The 13,119-nt window shown below is 42.3% G+C and overlaps 1 protein-coding gene across 3 annotated transcripts in view; it reads left to right on the forward strand.

The window, feature by feature from the left end:
* LOC122940789 (solute carrier family 22 member 15-like) overlaps positions 1 to 12,444 on the forward strand; it is a 281,156-nt gene extending 268,712 nt beyond the window's left edge. For all 3 annotated transcript variants that reach the window (XM_044297545.1, XM_044297546.1, XM_044297543.1), the window contains one exon: positions 11,642 to 12,444. In XM_044297545.1, coding sequence (XP_044153480.1) covers positions 11,642 to 11,668 — 27 coding nt within the window. In that variant the 3' untranslated portion in view covers positions 11,669 to 12,444. The remainder of the gene's footprint in view (positions 1 to 11,641) is intronic.
* The last annotated feature ends 675 nt before the right edge of the window (positions 12,445 to 13,119 follow it).

Genomic DNA, 13,119 nt, shown 5'->3' on the forward strand with positions numbered 1-13,119 from the left:
ACAATGCGCACAGGGATAATACTTATATGAATTGGAAACTTATTATAAGACCTAGGGGGGCATATAAAGAGCTAATTATGCTCAGAAGGCCTGTCAGTGTCCCTTTAACTATACGTGTTGGCTTGGCACAGGGTACTCACTACTGTGAGTCATTTACTATTGGTGCCTATGTAATAGATGTTGCAAGAACAGTAAAGAAGGTAGATTACAAATGTAGTGCCACAGTTCATTTCATGTCGCAAGGAGATGGTCTCGTCAAGGTTGGTAAGGGAAACTTCCCTGACGTCATGTGCGATCATGGCACAGCATTTACAACGAGTCTTTCCACATTTAAAAGCCCCTCTTCTGGAATGGTCTGTATGGCCAGAGGGCTTCCCAAATATGTCTCCCCCTTTGGTTGTCTTAGATTTGTGACAAGACGGAGCTTGAATTTGTTTTAATGTTTTGGCTCTCCAGAATGTGAGGATCGGATTTTGGGGAATGGTGTGGCCGATAATTTGAGGAGTATTGGGCAGTGTTTGGTGAGTATTTTTCTGATGGTGGTATGTTGGGTGTTATAGCGGGTGATTAGATTGAGTGGGAACTGTTTAATACTTGTACTTGGATCGGAATTTTTTTGTTTTATTGGGTTTAATCCCCCATATTTGATGTCCTGTTCTGTTGTCAGGATTCTTTTTTTTCGAATCTGTGACTAATTTTTTGGGATAGCCTTTTTCAAAAAATCTATTTCCTAAGAACTCTAGTTGTTGGATAAGTGTTTCCTTGTCTGAGCAGTTTCTTTGAAGTCTGCGCATTTGGCTGTAGGGGAGGTTATTCTTCCAGCGGGAGTTGTGACAGCTCTTATAGTCCAAATAACTGTTTGTGTCTAATTGTTTGAAGTGTGTTTTAGTTGTGATCCGGTTATTTACTATGTTTAGATGAAGATCTAGGAAGATCGCTTCTTTGGGGTTGTGTTCCATTGTGAAGGACAGATTCCAGTTATTATTATTTAGTTCTTTTAGAAACATATGAAGTCATCTGTTTCGCCTTCCCAGATGAGGATGATGTCATCAATGTAACGTTTATAGAAGTGAATTTTAGGGTTTGAGAGGAGGCCTATACTACTTTCGAAATGGCCCATAAACAAATTGGCATACGAAGGGGCGAACTTGCTCCCCCATCGCAGTGCCCTCTATCTGGAGAAAGGTCTTATCTTGAAAGGTGAAATAGTTATGTTCTAAGATAAATTTTATAGATTTGAGGATGAAAATACATTGGGCTTTGGGCATGTGGGGGTCAGAACTCAGCCATTTGTTGATTGCTTCAAGGCAGAGGGAGTGTGTGATGTTGCTGTAGAGGGCGGCCACATCGAGTGTGACCCAGTATTATCTCTCCATTGGAAAGTCTCGAGGGTTTGTAGTAGGTGGGTGGTGTCCTTCAGTTATGATGGTAGTTGGATTACATAGTGTTGTAAAATGCCATCTATGAACTCTGACAGATTTGTGGTGAGTGAACCTATGCCTGAGATAATGGGTCTTCCAGGCAGGTTGGTCAGTGATTTGTGGATTTTGGGGAGGAAATAAAATTTGGCTGTGAAAGGGTGTGGAATTTTAAGGTAAGTTCAGATTTTTTTTTATCAAGGATACCTAGGTGGTAGCGTTCATCTATTAGGTCATAAAGCTCTTTCTTAAAAGAAGATGTAGGGTCTTCAGTCAGTGGTAAGTAATAGGCTTTATCTGATAGTATACACAGGGACTCGGCGGTGTAGTGTTTGCTATCCATTATCATTATGCCCCCTCCCTTGTCTGCGTTTTTTATGACTATCTCTTTATTTCCCGTTAGAGTTTTGATAGCTTTTTTCTGTTCCTGAGTAAGATTACTGGTGGATTTTAGATTGGAGGGGTTAAGGTTTTGTTTGAATTCTGAAATGACCATATTGAAAAAGGTTTCTATATGTGGGCTTTTACTTTCTAACGGGTAAAAAGTCAATTTAGGTCTAATGTTGGAGGGAAGGAAGTTTGTAGGATTATCCAGATCTTGGGAATGGGAAGGGACAGGGTTGGTGTGTAACGGGCTTGGAGGCGATGGTAGTGGAGCATCAGTAATGCAGGGGGGTATCCGTTCTTTTAAAGAGAAATGTCTGTGGAGGGTGAGTTTTCTCACAAATTGGTTTAAATCCACAAACAGCTCAAAGGGGTCCAGATTATTGGTGGGGCAGAAAGACAGACCTTTCCCCAAAATGTCCCTTTCTTGGGAGTTAAGTATATGATGGGAAAGGTTGAAGATGCCTAGTTGTTTCTCTAGGATTGATGCGTCCTGGGAGGATTCTATAGTTTTTTGGACTTGGATTTTTTTGAAACATGGAGTGTTTATTTCTACCCCCTCTGCCTCCTCTGTGTCAGGGTTTGGGCGCTTTCTTTGGATACTTGACAGGGGAGTATAAAAGTGTGTGATTTTCAACCTCTGTGGTGTTGAGGGGGTCTTGGAAGTGGTGATTTCGGTGGCTGGAGGAAGGGACTCAGACAGTATGCTTGTGAGAACTTGTCTGGGGGGTGGGGTAGGATTTGGTGTCCTGATGGTTGGGGAGACCCTGTCTAAAAAAGACTCCTCAGTAAGATTGGGGGGTAAAGCTAGGAACTGATCGGGTTCTGTGTAACTTACAGAGTGAGTAGAGAAAATAGACTCAGGGTAGGATAGTTTCCGGACTAAGGTGTCGCATGATGGGGCGTCAGAAGAGGTATGGGGATCTTCCGGTAGGGTGTTGAAGACCTCCGTGGAGGTGGCTCCAGATTGGTTGGTAGAGGCCATTTCAAAAGTTGGTGGTAAAACGTATTGATTAGCTGGTGGCTTAATCCTAATTTTGTTATTCTTATTAGAACCTGTGTTGGTGGAGGGGGTAAAGGGGAAGGGCACTGGAAGGGGGGTTATAGACTTGGGACGGACCCCGGGGTTAATGGATGGGATTGAGGTCCTCTTTTTACTTCTACTATTATAAAAGGTGAGGTTTCTGTTGGGTACTTTTGATATTGGTTCTTCATGACATGGACGGTTTTGGTATCTGTGTTCATTATGTTGAGGGCGCGGTCTACTCCGTTCCCAATTTCTAATCCTGTTCTCGGAGTAATCTATAAGGTCTCTAAGTAATTTCTTACACTTTTCCCTAACCACTTCCTATTCATAATGTTTAAGGTGTTCCCTTCTATTCCTCATTGGAAAATGTTGTTCGGTTGATTTAGAAAGCAATAGATTCTTTAAGAGGAGGGCTTGGTCTTTACATATTTGTTTGCGTTTAGAGGTGAGTAATTTCATAAGGTTAAACGAATACTCGTCACTAGTTTTCAACTAGTTATAGACAAACAGTTGGTCCTCCAAGAAGGAAGGTTTTAAAGATTGTCTAAGGCCTCTAGGTATTATATTAGGTTCATCACTTCCAAGTAGAGGTGGTGGGCGTAGGAAAAAGAAAGAAAAAAAGAGAGAAGTTTATTCAACCACTCAAGGATTTAGAAAAATCCCCAGAGTGTGTGATCATCATTGGTGGTGCAGTGGCCATAGCCCCTCCCCTCCTCTGCCCCTCTCATTCCTATTGGCGGCAAGCAGCGGCACAGGGGGGAAGGAGAAAGTGACTCCTTCTCCCCTGTTCTGCTGAGGGAACATGGCGCTCGGTGAGGGCAGCGTGCGCCATGTTACCTGATACTAGGCTGCGCAGTAGCGCAGCCTAGTATCGGTAAATGTCAAATCCCGGTATCAAATTGATACCGGTACAAAAGTATCGATTGGATATTGATAATTCGATGCCCGCTACAACCTTAGTGGGTCCACAAAGGCAACAAGCGATGGGTGAGTGAACATCCCCACCTGATAACAAACGTGATGGTGATGAACTACAATATCTACCAAGTATTAATCATATAATATCACACAAATATACATCAGAATATGGAATCTCAGTCATCATTTCCAAGTGGGTCCTCTACATTTTATGCTTATGTTCAATACTTCTTTTACAGTCCCATGTAAAATAAGAGCTCACGTTTCTTTCTCGGATTTCCACAGATGCTTTTTTTCATCCATCAATTATTAAATGCCTTCCATCAGGAAAAAAGACGAAATACATCAATAATCCAGTAAAATATATATACAAAAAGTTAAGAACAAGAAATTATACCCTGAAATTAAAATTTACACCAATTTACAAAAAAGATTTAAAGCTTATATCCATTTAATCTCCTTTTGTAGAAGAGCTCATTTTACATCACCACCCCTGGATCCCAGCCTGTAATATTATTACGCTCCAGAAATACATCCAGGCCCCTCTTGAATTCCTTTATTGGACTCACCATCAGCACCTCCTCAGGCAGAGAGTTCCATAGTCTCACTGCTCTTACCGTAAAGAATCCCTTTCTATGTTTGTGTACAAACCTTCTTTCCTCCAGACGCAGAGGATGTCCCCTCGTCACAGTCACAGTCCTGGGGATAAATAGATGATGGGAGAGATCTCGAGTACTCTAATAAGAAAAAAAAAAGATTTAAAAGAACATTTTTCTTTATAAAAACTCATCAGCCCATCCGTGCTATCAGTCCTCAACGCCATCAGCCCCTTCCATGCCAGTAGTCCTCTGTGCCATCAGCCCCTCCATGCCATCATATCCCCCACTACCCCAGTGCCATCAACCCCTCTATGCCATGTCTCCCACTGCCATCCGCCCCTACATGTCATCGTGTCCTCCAGTGCCATCAGCCCCTCCATGCCATCATGTCCCCCAGTGCCATCAACCCCTTCATGCCATCATGTCCCCCAGTGCCATCAGCCCATTCATGACATCATGTCCCCCAGTGCCATCAGGCCCTCCATGCCATGTCTCTCAGTGCCAGCATCCCCTCTATGCCATCATGTCTCCCAGTGCCATCAGCTACTACATGCGATCATGTCCCTCAGTGCCATCATCCCTTCCATGCCATGTGGACCAGTGACATCGGTCCCTCTATGCCATGTCCCTCAGTGCCATCAGCCCCCCATGCCATGTCCACCAGTGCCATTAGCCCCTGCATGTCATGTCCCCCAGTGCCATCAGCCCCTCAATGCCCCCCCCCCCCTTTAATACTTACTTTTCCTGGCAGGGTGCACTGCTGGCTGATATGGAGTCCCCAGGAGAAGGACCGCAGCGTCTTCTTTTTTCCAACATGCCAGGCCCAGGACAGTGCAGCGTGGTGCCGATGGGAGAACACAGAGCGGTGAGTGATAGGCTTCACTTCACTCACGCTCCTTGGTGCAATGAATCCTCAATGCTGGAAAATTGCATCGAGGATTTTTTTGTGCCGATTACATTGAGGAATCGTTGCAGCCCTACTTTCAAGCCTCTAGGATCACACGCATGGCACTTACGAAAATGACTGGGAATAGACTGTAACCCACATCCTTTTCAAGAACATTTGAGTCCGATTGGATCTTACTGACGTGGTTTTGGTGTCCGTCTGATGAAACTGAGCCAAACTGATCCATCCTGGCACACAATGCAAGTCAATGAGGACAGATCCGTTTTCACTGAAACAATCTGGCACAATAGAAAACGGATCCGTCCTCCATTGACTTTCAATGGTGTTCAAGACGGATCCATCTTGGCTATGTTAATATAATACAAACGGATTCGTTCTGAATAGATGCAGATGGTTGTATTATCTGAACAGATCCGTCCATAACGGATCCGCACAAAACGCGAGTGTGAAAGTAGGTTAATCACAGGGACAAGTGATGAACTGCTTCCTTATTGAAAGTAATATTATGTACTATTTTGCATTCTTTCTGTCTAGAGGAGCTCCAGAAAGTGTTGGAACGAGTATATTTACAGGCGAGTATATTTACAGGCCGCACATGCGCCACAGGAGAATGATCCCCATTTCAGACCACGGCTGCTGAAAATTCCCTTTGGTGTACGTGGCACATAGTTGCTACTTGTTAAGATATCACTTAGATTATGTGATCTCCTCCATGTAATATGTGGGTAAGGTGGTAAAGAAGCCGTAAGACCTTTGTCAGTATGAAGAACTGCCCAATGTTTTTGAAAATGGCAGAATATCTCAAAATCAAGGTGTGCAAACTTTGTTACATGATACGCAAGAAGACCGGATTCTGTAATTGCTGCCAAAGGTGTTTCAACTGACTCCTGAGTAAAGGTTCTGAATACTTATATCAATGCATTATTTTAGCTTTTCCTTTTCAATAAATTAGCAAATATTTGGAACATGCTGTTTTCACATTGTCATTATGGAGTACTGAGTGCAGAATGATGGGGAAAACGTCAAAGCCGCAGCATAACAAACTGTGAACAAAGTAGTAGGATCTGAAGACTTTACAAATTCCATTGTAATTGTTATAACCGTTGCATGATGTGTGACAGTATGCCCCAATCAGAAGCAGAACAAGAGCATATACAGTACACCGATTTCACTGTGATGGACTGTAGGGCAGACAGGAGCCAGACAGAGTAGGGATGAGGGATCCAGGGTAATGTAGTTTTGCACATTGGAATGGGGGTCACATTACATCCCGCTATGGACCACCCATATCAAGAACTGCACTGAAAAAATATATCAGAGCTGCAAGGCTGAGAAAGGAGGAAGGAACTAACTGGAATACAGGGATCAAACAGTAGGCTTGCGTCTAACATTAATATGGTTGTGGAAGTTTGGGGAAATGTTATAAGGTGGGAAACTCCTTGAACAGTAAGGACAGCAGCTTTATTGAACACCTTTTTTACGGCAGTGGGTGTGGAAACACTTTGTTAACCAGCCAGTTTGACTTTGGGTTAAACCTAAAAGCATTTACTTTGGCAGTCCTCTGGCATTCCCCCTTTTAACCTTTTGGACAGGGATCTGGATTTCACTGCAGCAATGCTACCAGACTGCTACCTCTTGGAGTAGTCCCAGTGTGGTTGACATCTGCGAACAATGGTCAGAGACACCGATGGGAAGCATCAAAGGATGAGGAAAAATTTGTAATCAGTAATAGGCCAAAGTCAGGCAGAGTTCATGCACAAACGTGGAACAGGTCCAAGGGCTGGCAGCAGAGGCTCAAACTGTAAGCAGGCACAGGTCGGGTCAGAATGGAGAAAACGGGCAGAAAACAGAGAAAGTACATCTTAGCAAGGAACTAGCAAGCTAGGAAGCTAATTGCTCAGGCAAGGAGAGTGAGAACCAGCAGTATATATAGCAGAAGCTAATTAGCAAATTGGAAGCAGCGGCACACAGAGCCAAGGAGGGTATTAACTCTTACAGTACTGCAGAAGGAGGTGAGGTTTAATGAAGAGAGACAGGGTGAGTGGAATGGTGCCCGTGGCTGCCCAAAATAGCAGGGCAGCGGCAAGCACAAGCTGACAATGTGACACCTTACATCTAACTGTTGCCCAAGGCTACCACTTCAAAAACATCAAACTGCTAGGTAGGGCAATTAGAGATATCCAATGGCGTACCTTGGAAAATAATAACTGAGAAGGTTTACCTGGTTTCTCAGGTATAGTATGCATTGGTTCGGATCAGGTGACTAATATGCGTGATGACACATAATATCCAAAACTTGTGTGACTGTTATGCCCCTGTAAAGGACCCCAAGGTTGGGTCCTCAGTGACAGATATATCGCCACTATTTGGGTTGTGGTGCCTTTAGGAAAGGACTACCTGGGATCCGGTACTCACAGGGTTAACTCACTCCTGATAAGAGGAAAAGGAAGTGAGTGAAACTGTGTGTGGAGTGGTGGATACACTGCTGTGTGTGGCTGTGAGCAGAGCTGGAATCTGAGGACACGTGGAAAGTTTGGCAGAAAAGCTGGCTGAAAACTATCACGGACTAAAAAACCCTGGTTGAAAATACCTTTACTTTGAATGGACTATTCTACTGTTTATGTTATGCTGAACTAAGCGGACTTTAAGTTGAGTTTTGACCTTGACTGCTGGAAGCTGTACCCATTTTCATTATTTTTTTGGGAAAATAAACATCTGTTTTCTTTAACCCTGAGCTGGCTCATGCACCTGGTTTATTGGAGCGATCTTCCCCCGTATTACACCCCATAGGAGCAAACAAAGCACTGGATGTCGGTAGATATAATGTCATCAGTCTCTATTGGAATATGGTCATAGATCATACACTTAAAAGGGGTTTTCCATTTTGCATTCATAATATAATCACTTATGAAGGTAGCTGTAATTTTGTTATGTATTTCTTTTACCTTTATTGCTCCTATCTTCCATTCTGGGCTGTGGTCACATGACTGTGTCCATACAGCTCTTTTTTTATTTCCTGTGATGTTATATCAATGGGTGTGTCAGTGATAGGGGAGTGTCTATGTAACTAGCTGGGTGGGAGGAGCTATAAACTAGTGGGTGTTAGAAGTGCATCATGGGTTTGGTTGGATACAGCAACAGGAAGTGCTACATACAGGATGGGAACAAGCCACTGATCTGTTTTCATAGTGAAAACTTCTCATGACCTTGTCCATGCATCTCTTTCTTATTTTCTACTGTTACGTCCATGGGCATGTCATTGATGGGGAAACTTTTAACTAGCTGGTGGGAGAAGCTATAAACTAGCTGGACGTTGTTAGGGGCGGTGCTGGAGCTGTGGCAGAGAAAGGAGAAGTGCATCATGGGTTTGGTTGGATACAGCAACAAGAAGTTCTACATACAGGATGGACACAAACCAGAGGGATCTGTTTACACAGTGAAAATGGGTCAAGAGAGTTCAAATTGGAAAAAAAATATGGAAGCACATACGTTTCTGTTAAAAAAAAAAAAAATTTAATCCTGGAGAAAAAAACTTTTTTATATAATATTGCCTCTGGTATCAAAAAAAAAAACTTTACAATAGCATATTCAGTAAAGGTGTGACATTTATTTTACCATCGTATCTAATAAAGGGAAACTTACATGTCAGTCTACATATAATTGCCTTATGCAGGATTTTGGAAGTGTATGGGCTTTTAATCATATCTCGTTAAGAAAGGAATGCAGACATTAAAAAAACGTATACGGGGAAAACCCTACGCTTCCACAAGTTTTGCATTGCAGCAGACTGAATTAGACAGATACTGCACCAACACAGATAAAATATAGTACAGCAATAGAAGTAAAGCATCATTTTATGTTGTTTTCTTCCATTAAGACGTCTCCTTAGAATCACGGTGACAAACCTCACGCTCCTTCCAGCCTAGCTACACAGAAAGCAAATAATTTGAGGGGCGTGGAAATCGCCATAAAAAGAAAATTAATAGCACTCATTTATTTCATTTCCACATATTTTTTTTCGTAATTGGAAGATACAAAACTGAGTGCCTACCCCATTTAGTTTCTCGGTTAATTACTTTGCCTTTTTTTTTTTTTTTTTTTTTTTTTTTTCTTGAAACAATTGCTTAAGATTTTTGGTGTGACAGTGGGAATCTAATTCAGTGAGCCGCAATGGTTATGTAACTACAGCTAAATTTAATCTGTCATACGCAGTACATAAAATGATGTAGTAATTGCAGCGGGGCCAATTATCATCGCTGATTTTAAAATGTTATTCATTTATGCTGCAAGTCTGTATGTATATAACATGATTAACTCCTCGGAGAGGCCAGCGACGCCTCACTCATCAGTATAGTCCAGGACAGCACAGCACAGGTCGGGTTGGATGCTTGGTGCTATCTTTAGTTGAGGAGTAGAGAAGTGATAATTACTGTCATAAGTGGAACCTCCCAAATGCACATTTTCTGAAGCTCCACAGCCCTTTCGGAATTCCCGCAGCTATAGATCTTCGCGGTCTCGTAGGTTACTTTTTCTGTTTCATTTATATATCCATGTCTTAAATTGATCTAGAAAAAAGAAAAGAATATGTATATTTTAAGAAGTGTTAAGTTTTTTCAATAAATTGAAGGATAAATATTTTTTTAATAAAGATGTATAGATCATAATTATGTTTTTCCTCAACATTATTAAAGGGTTTTTCTGGGATTTTAATATTGATGACCTATCCTCAGGGTAGGTCATCAGTATCAGATCAGCAGGTGCCAGACTCCCGACACCCCCGCTGATCAGCTGGTTGAGGAGAAGGCTGGGCTCGTACTAGCGCTGCCTTCCCTTCATTATTTACCTGCGCAGTGGCAAGCAGGTGTAATTACAAGCCATCCTATTCACTTCTATGGGACGGCTCTGTAGCATACACTTTAAGGCCCCATGCACACGGCCGTGTTTCACAGCCGTGTGCGGGCCGTGGAACCGCGGCCTGGATCCCTCCTGAGAGCAGGAGCGCACGGCATCACTGGTTGCTATGACGCCGTGCGCTCCCTGCTGCCGCCGCTATACAGTAATACACTGGTATGATCTATACCAGTGTATTACTGTACTGTGCCGGCAGCAGGGAGCGCACGGCGTCATAGCTCTCAGGAGGTATCCCTCCTGCTCTCAGGAGGGATCCAGGCCGCGGTTCCACGGCCCGCACACGGCTGTGAAACACGGCCGTGTGCATGGGGCCTAATAGGAATGAGCCGTCCCATTGAAGTGAATGGGGCGGCTTGTGATTACACCTGCTCACTGCTGCAATGTCGACGGCGAGCGGGTAAACAATGGAGGGAAGTCTGCGCTCGCACTGAGCACGGCCTTCTCTTCAACAAGCTGATCGGCGGATGGGCCAGGTGTCGGACCCCTGCCGATCTGATATTGATGACCTATCCTGAGGATAGGTCATCAATATTAAAATCCCGGAAAACCCCTTCAATGTCAGAGATCTTGAAGTCAAACATGAAAACTGCCTTCAAATTATTGCACCGATTTTTTTTTTCAGCTTCCTCACAAAGTGGCTCTATGCACCCCAAACCACAGGGTTTCATTAAATGGGTTGGCTGGTTTCCTATATTGCTGGCCTAATCTCAGGACAGGTTATCAATATCAGATTGGTGGGGGTCCAACTTTCAGCACCCACGCAGATGAACAGTCTTATCATTGTTAACCTGCTTGCAGCGGAGAACAGGTGTAATTACAGCTCCTCTTTCCTCATTCACTTCAATGGGAAGGAGCAGATGGAGTGTAACTGCTCCTTCCCATCGAAGTTAATGGGACACAGGAGTTGCAATTACAGCTGCTTGTCGCTGCAGGTATACAGCGTAGAGAATGCAACTCTCGTATAAGCGCTGTGTTTTCTTTAGCTGATTGGCAGAGTTGCCCAAAGTCTGACCTCTGTTGATCTGATATTGATGACCTGAGGTTAGGTCAGGAATATAGGAAACCGTCCAACCCAGTCTGCACAACCATTCTTACCATCAAGGAAACCTGATAGACCCAATACTATGTTTGTGGGATCCTTCCGAATTCATTGGTATCCCGTTGATATTTGTTAGTATCCATCTGCTAAATGGATCCAGCATAATGGTGGCTGCTGGCTGACAGAGTAGTATGCAGCTCTGTATTAGGAAAATATTGTGACAACCACTATCAAGATATGTTATCAACCAATAACCAAATAATGTTGGTCCTATTTAGACTTAAAACAAAAAGGTCTTCAAAGGTGCACGTTCACTTTAAGCTCAAGTTTGAATTTCAAAGTCTCAAGAAACACTGCAACTATTCAGATCTTCCTTGTTTTTCTCAGGCTCCTTTGTGTATCGTTATATTCTGAAGATTTCTGGTTCTGTTTTTGCAGGCAAAGCAAAAGGAAGATGACAACTGACTTTAGACACATTCCATGACCCCAGTGGACCTCTTATGGATACGGACATCAAGTCATTGAGATTTCTATTGAGCATCTGATGTGGACATCTAGTCATTGAGATATCTTATAAGCATCTGACATGGACATCAAGTCATTGGCAGTTCTGGCATAAAAAAGCTTTCTAAGAATAAGGGTCATTAAGATGTTTCAAGAAGGGTACCATATGCAAAGTTAGAATGGTTTCCCTAGCAACTGTCCATCAAATTCAGTTTGGTTTCCTCACACCTTATACTTGTGTTGTCAAACATAGAGCCTTTTAACACATAGCCTTAGTTGAAAATCCATTCAGTACGCCTGCTATAATTTATAATAGGCAGTGTTATGTAGCTGATGTTAAGAATTTTGTACAATCTGAGAATCTGTAGGTCACCTACAAAAATTTTGTTTTGTATCGAACTATTTAGTTTCTCTGTTTTGGTGCAGTGAGAGTGCACTGTCTTCTGGTTTATGATAACCATGAAGTCTCATACTTCAAAGAAAATACTTTGCAAAGGAGAAATAATGGCGCCTCTCTGTTGTGAATGATGTAGCCATGTTTATGGACCAAATGTACATTTAGAAGTTTGTTTCAAAACTTGGACATTTCTTTACTGTGTTTTTTGGTAAAATATGTTGATGCTGTTTTGAATGTATTTGATAAATCAAGATCTAAAGTTTTCTATTTGTTCTTTGTGGTCTCAGGTTATGATCATATAACAATTTTACAGCTTCTTTTATAAAACACCATAAAATTTCTTAGGCGTCTTTTCTTTTTTTACCAGCTCAACATACACACTCTTAACTTAAATAGTCCTATGTTGATAAGTTATCCACAGCGGATAAAAGCAAATAGATTACCCAACAATATATTATTCTGTATTTTAAATTTGAGTTGAATTGTTTTTCAATTGAGCAGCCCATTATGTTTTCTTGCCATGATTCCCGTTATGCTATAAAACTAATGGTTTTATGCATATCATTATTGTGTTAGAGGATGCAGCCTAATCCTTGCCTACATTATTCAGTGAAGTAATAAGTAGTATTCTTGCTGTGCCCATTATACCTTTTCTCTTTTACTATACTAGCATTGAGAAAATTAACTAGTTAAAGGACAATCAGCTGAAGTTGGTGGTTCTTAAACCTTTTTTGCACATAGAAACCCACAAATGCTGCAAACTTAATGAAAAAACAATGGGGGTCATCTATTATGCTGAAATAGTAGTTGAAGCGCAGATTGTGGCACAGCGGTTAGTTGCGGCGCAATCTGCAACTTCTTAACGCTCACGCCAGGTTTAATATTGTGGTCGTGGCATGGGCGGGGAAGGGGGACAGGCCGTCTCAATTACCATTTTCTATGCCTGTTTGAAGTGTAGAAAAAATTCTAAATGTAAGACAGCTCAGAAGCTGTCTTACGTTTAGAACTGGCAGAG

This window comes from Bufo gargarizans, chromosome 6, assembly GCF_014858855.1.
Source record: "Bufo gargarizans isolate SCDJY-AF-19 chromosome 6, ASM1485885v1, whole genome shotgun sequence".
Lineage (NCBI taxonomy): Eukaryota > Metazoa > Chordata > Amphibia > Anura > Bufonidae > Bufo > Bufo gargarizans.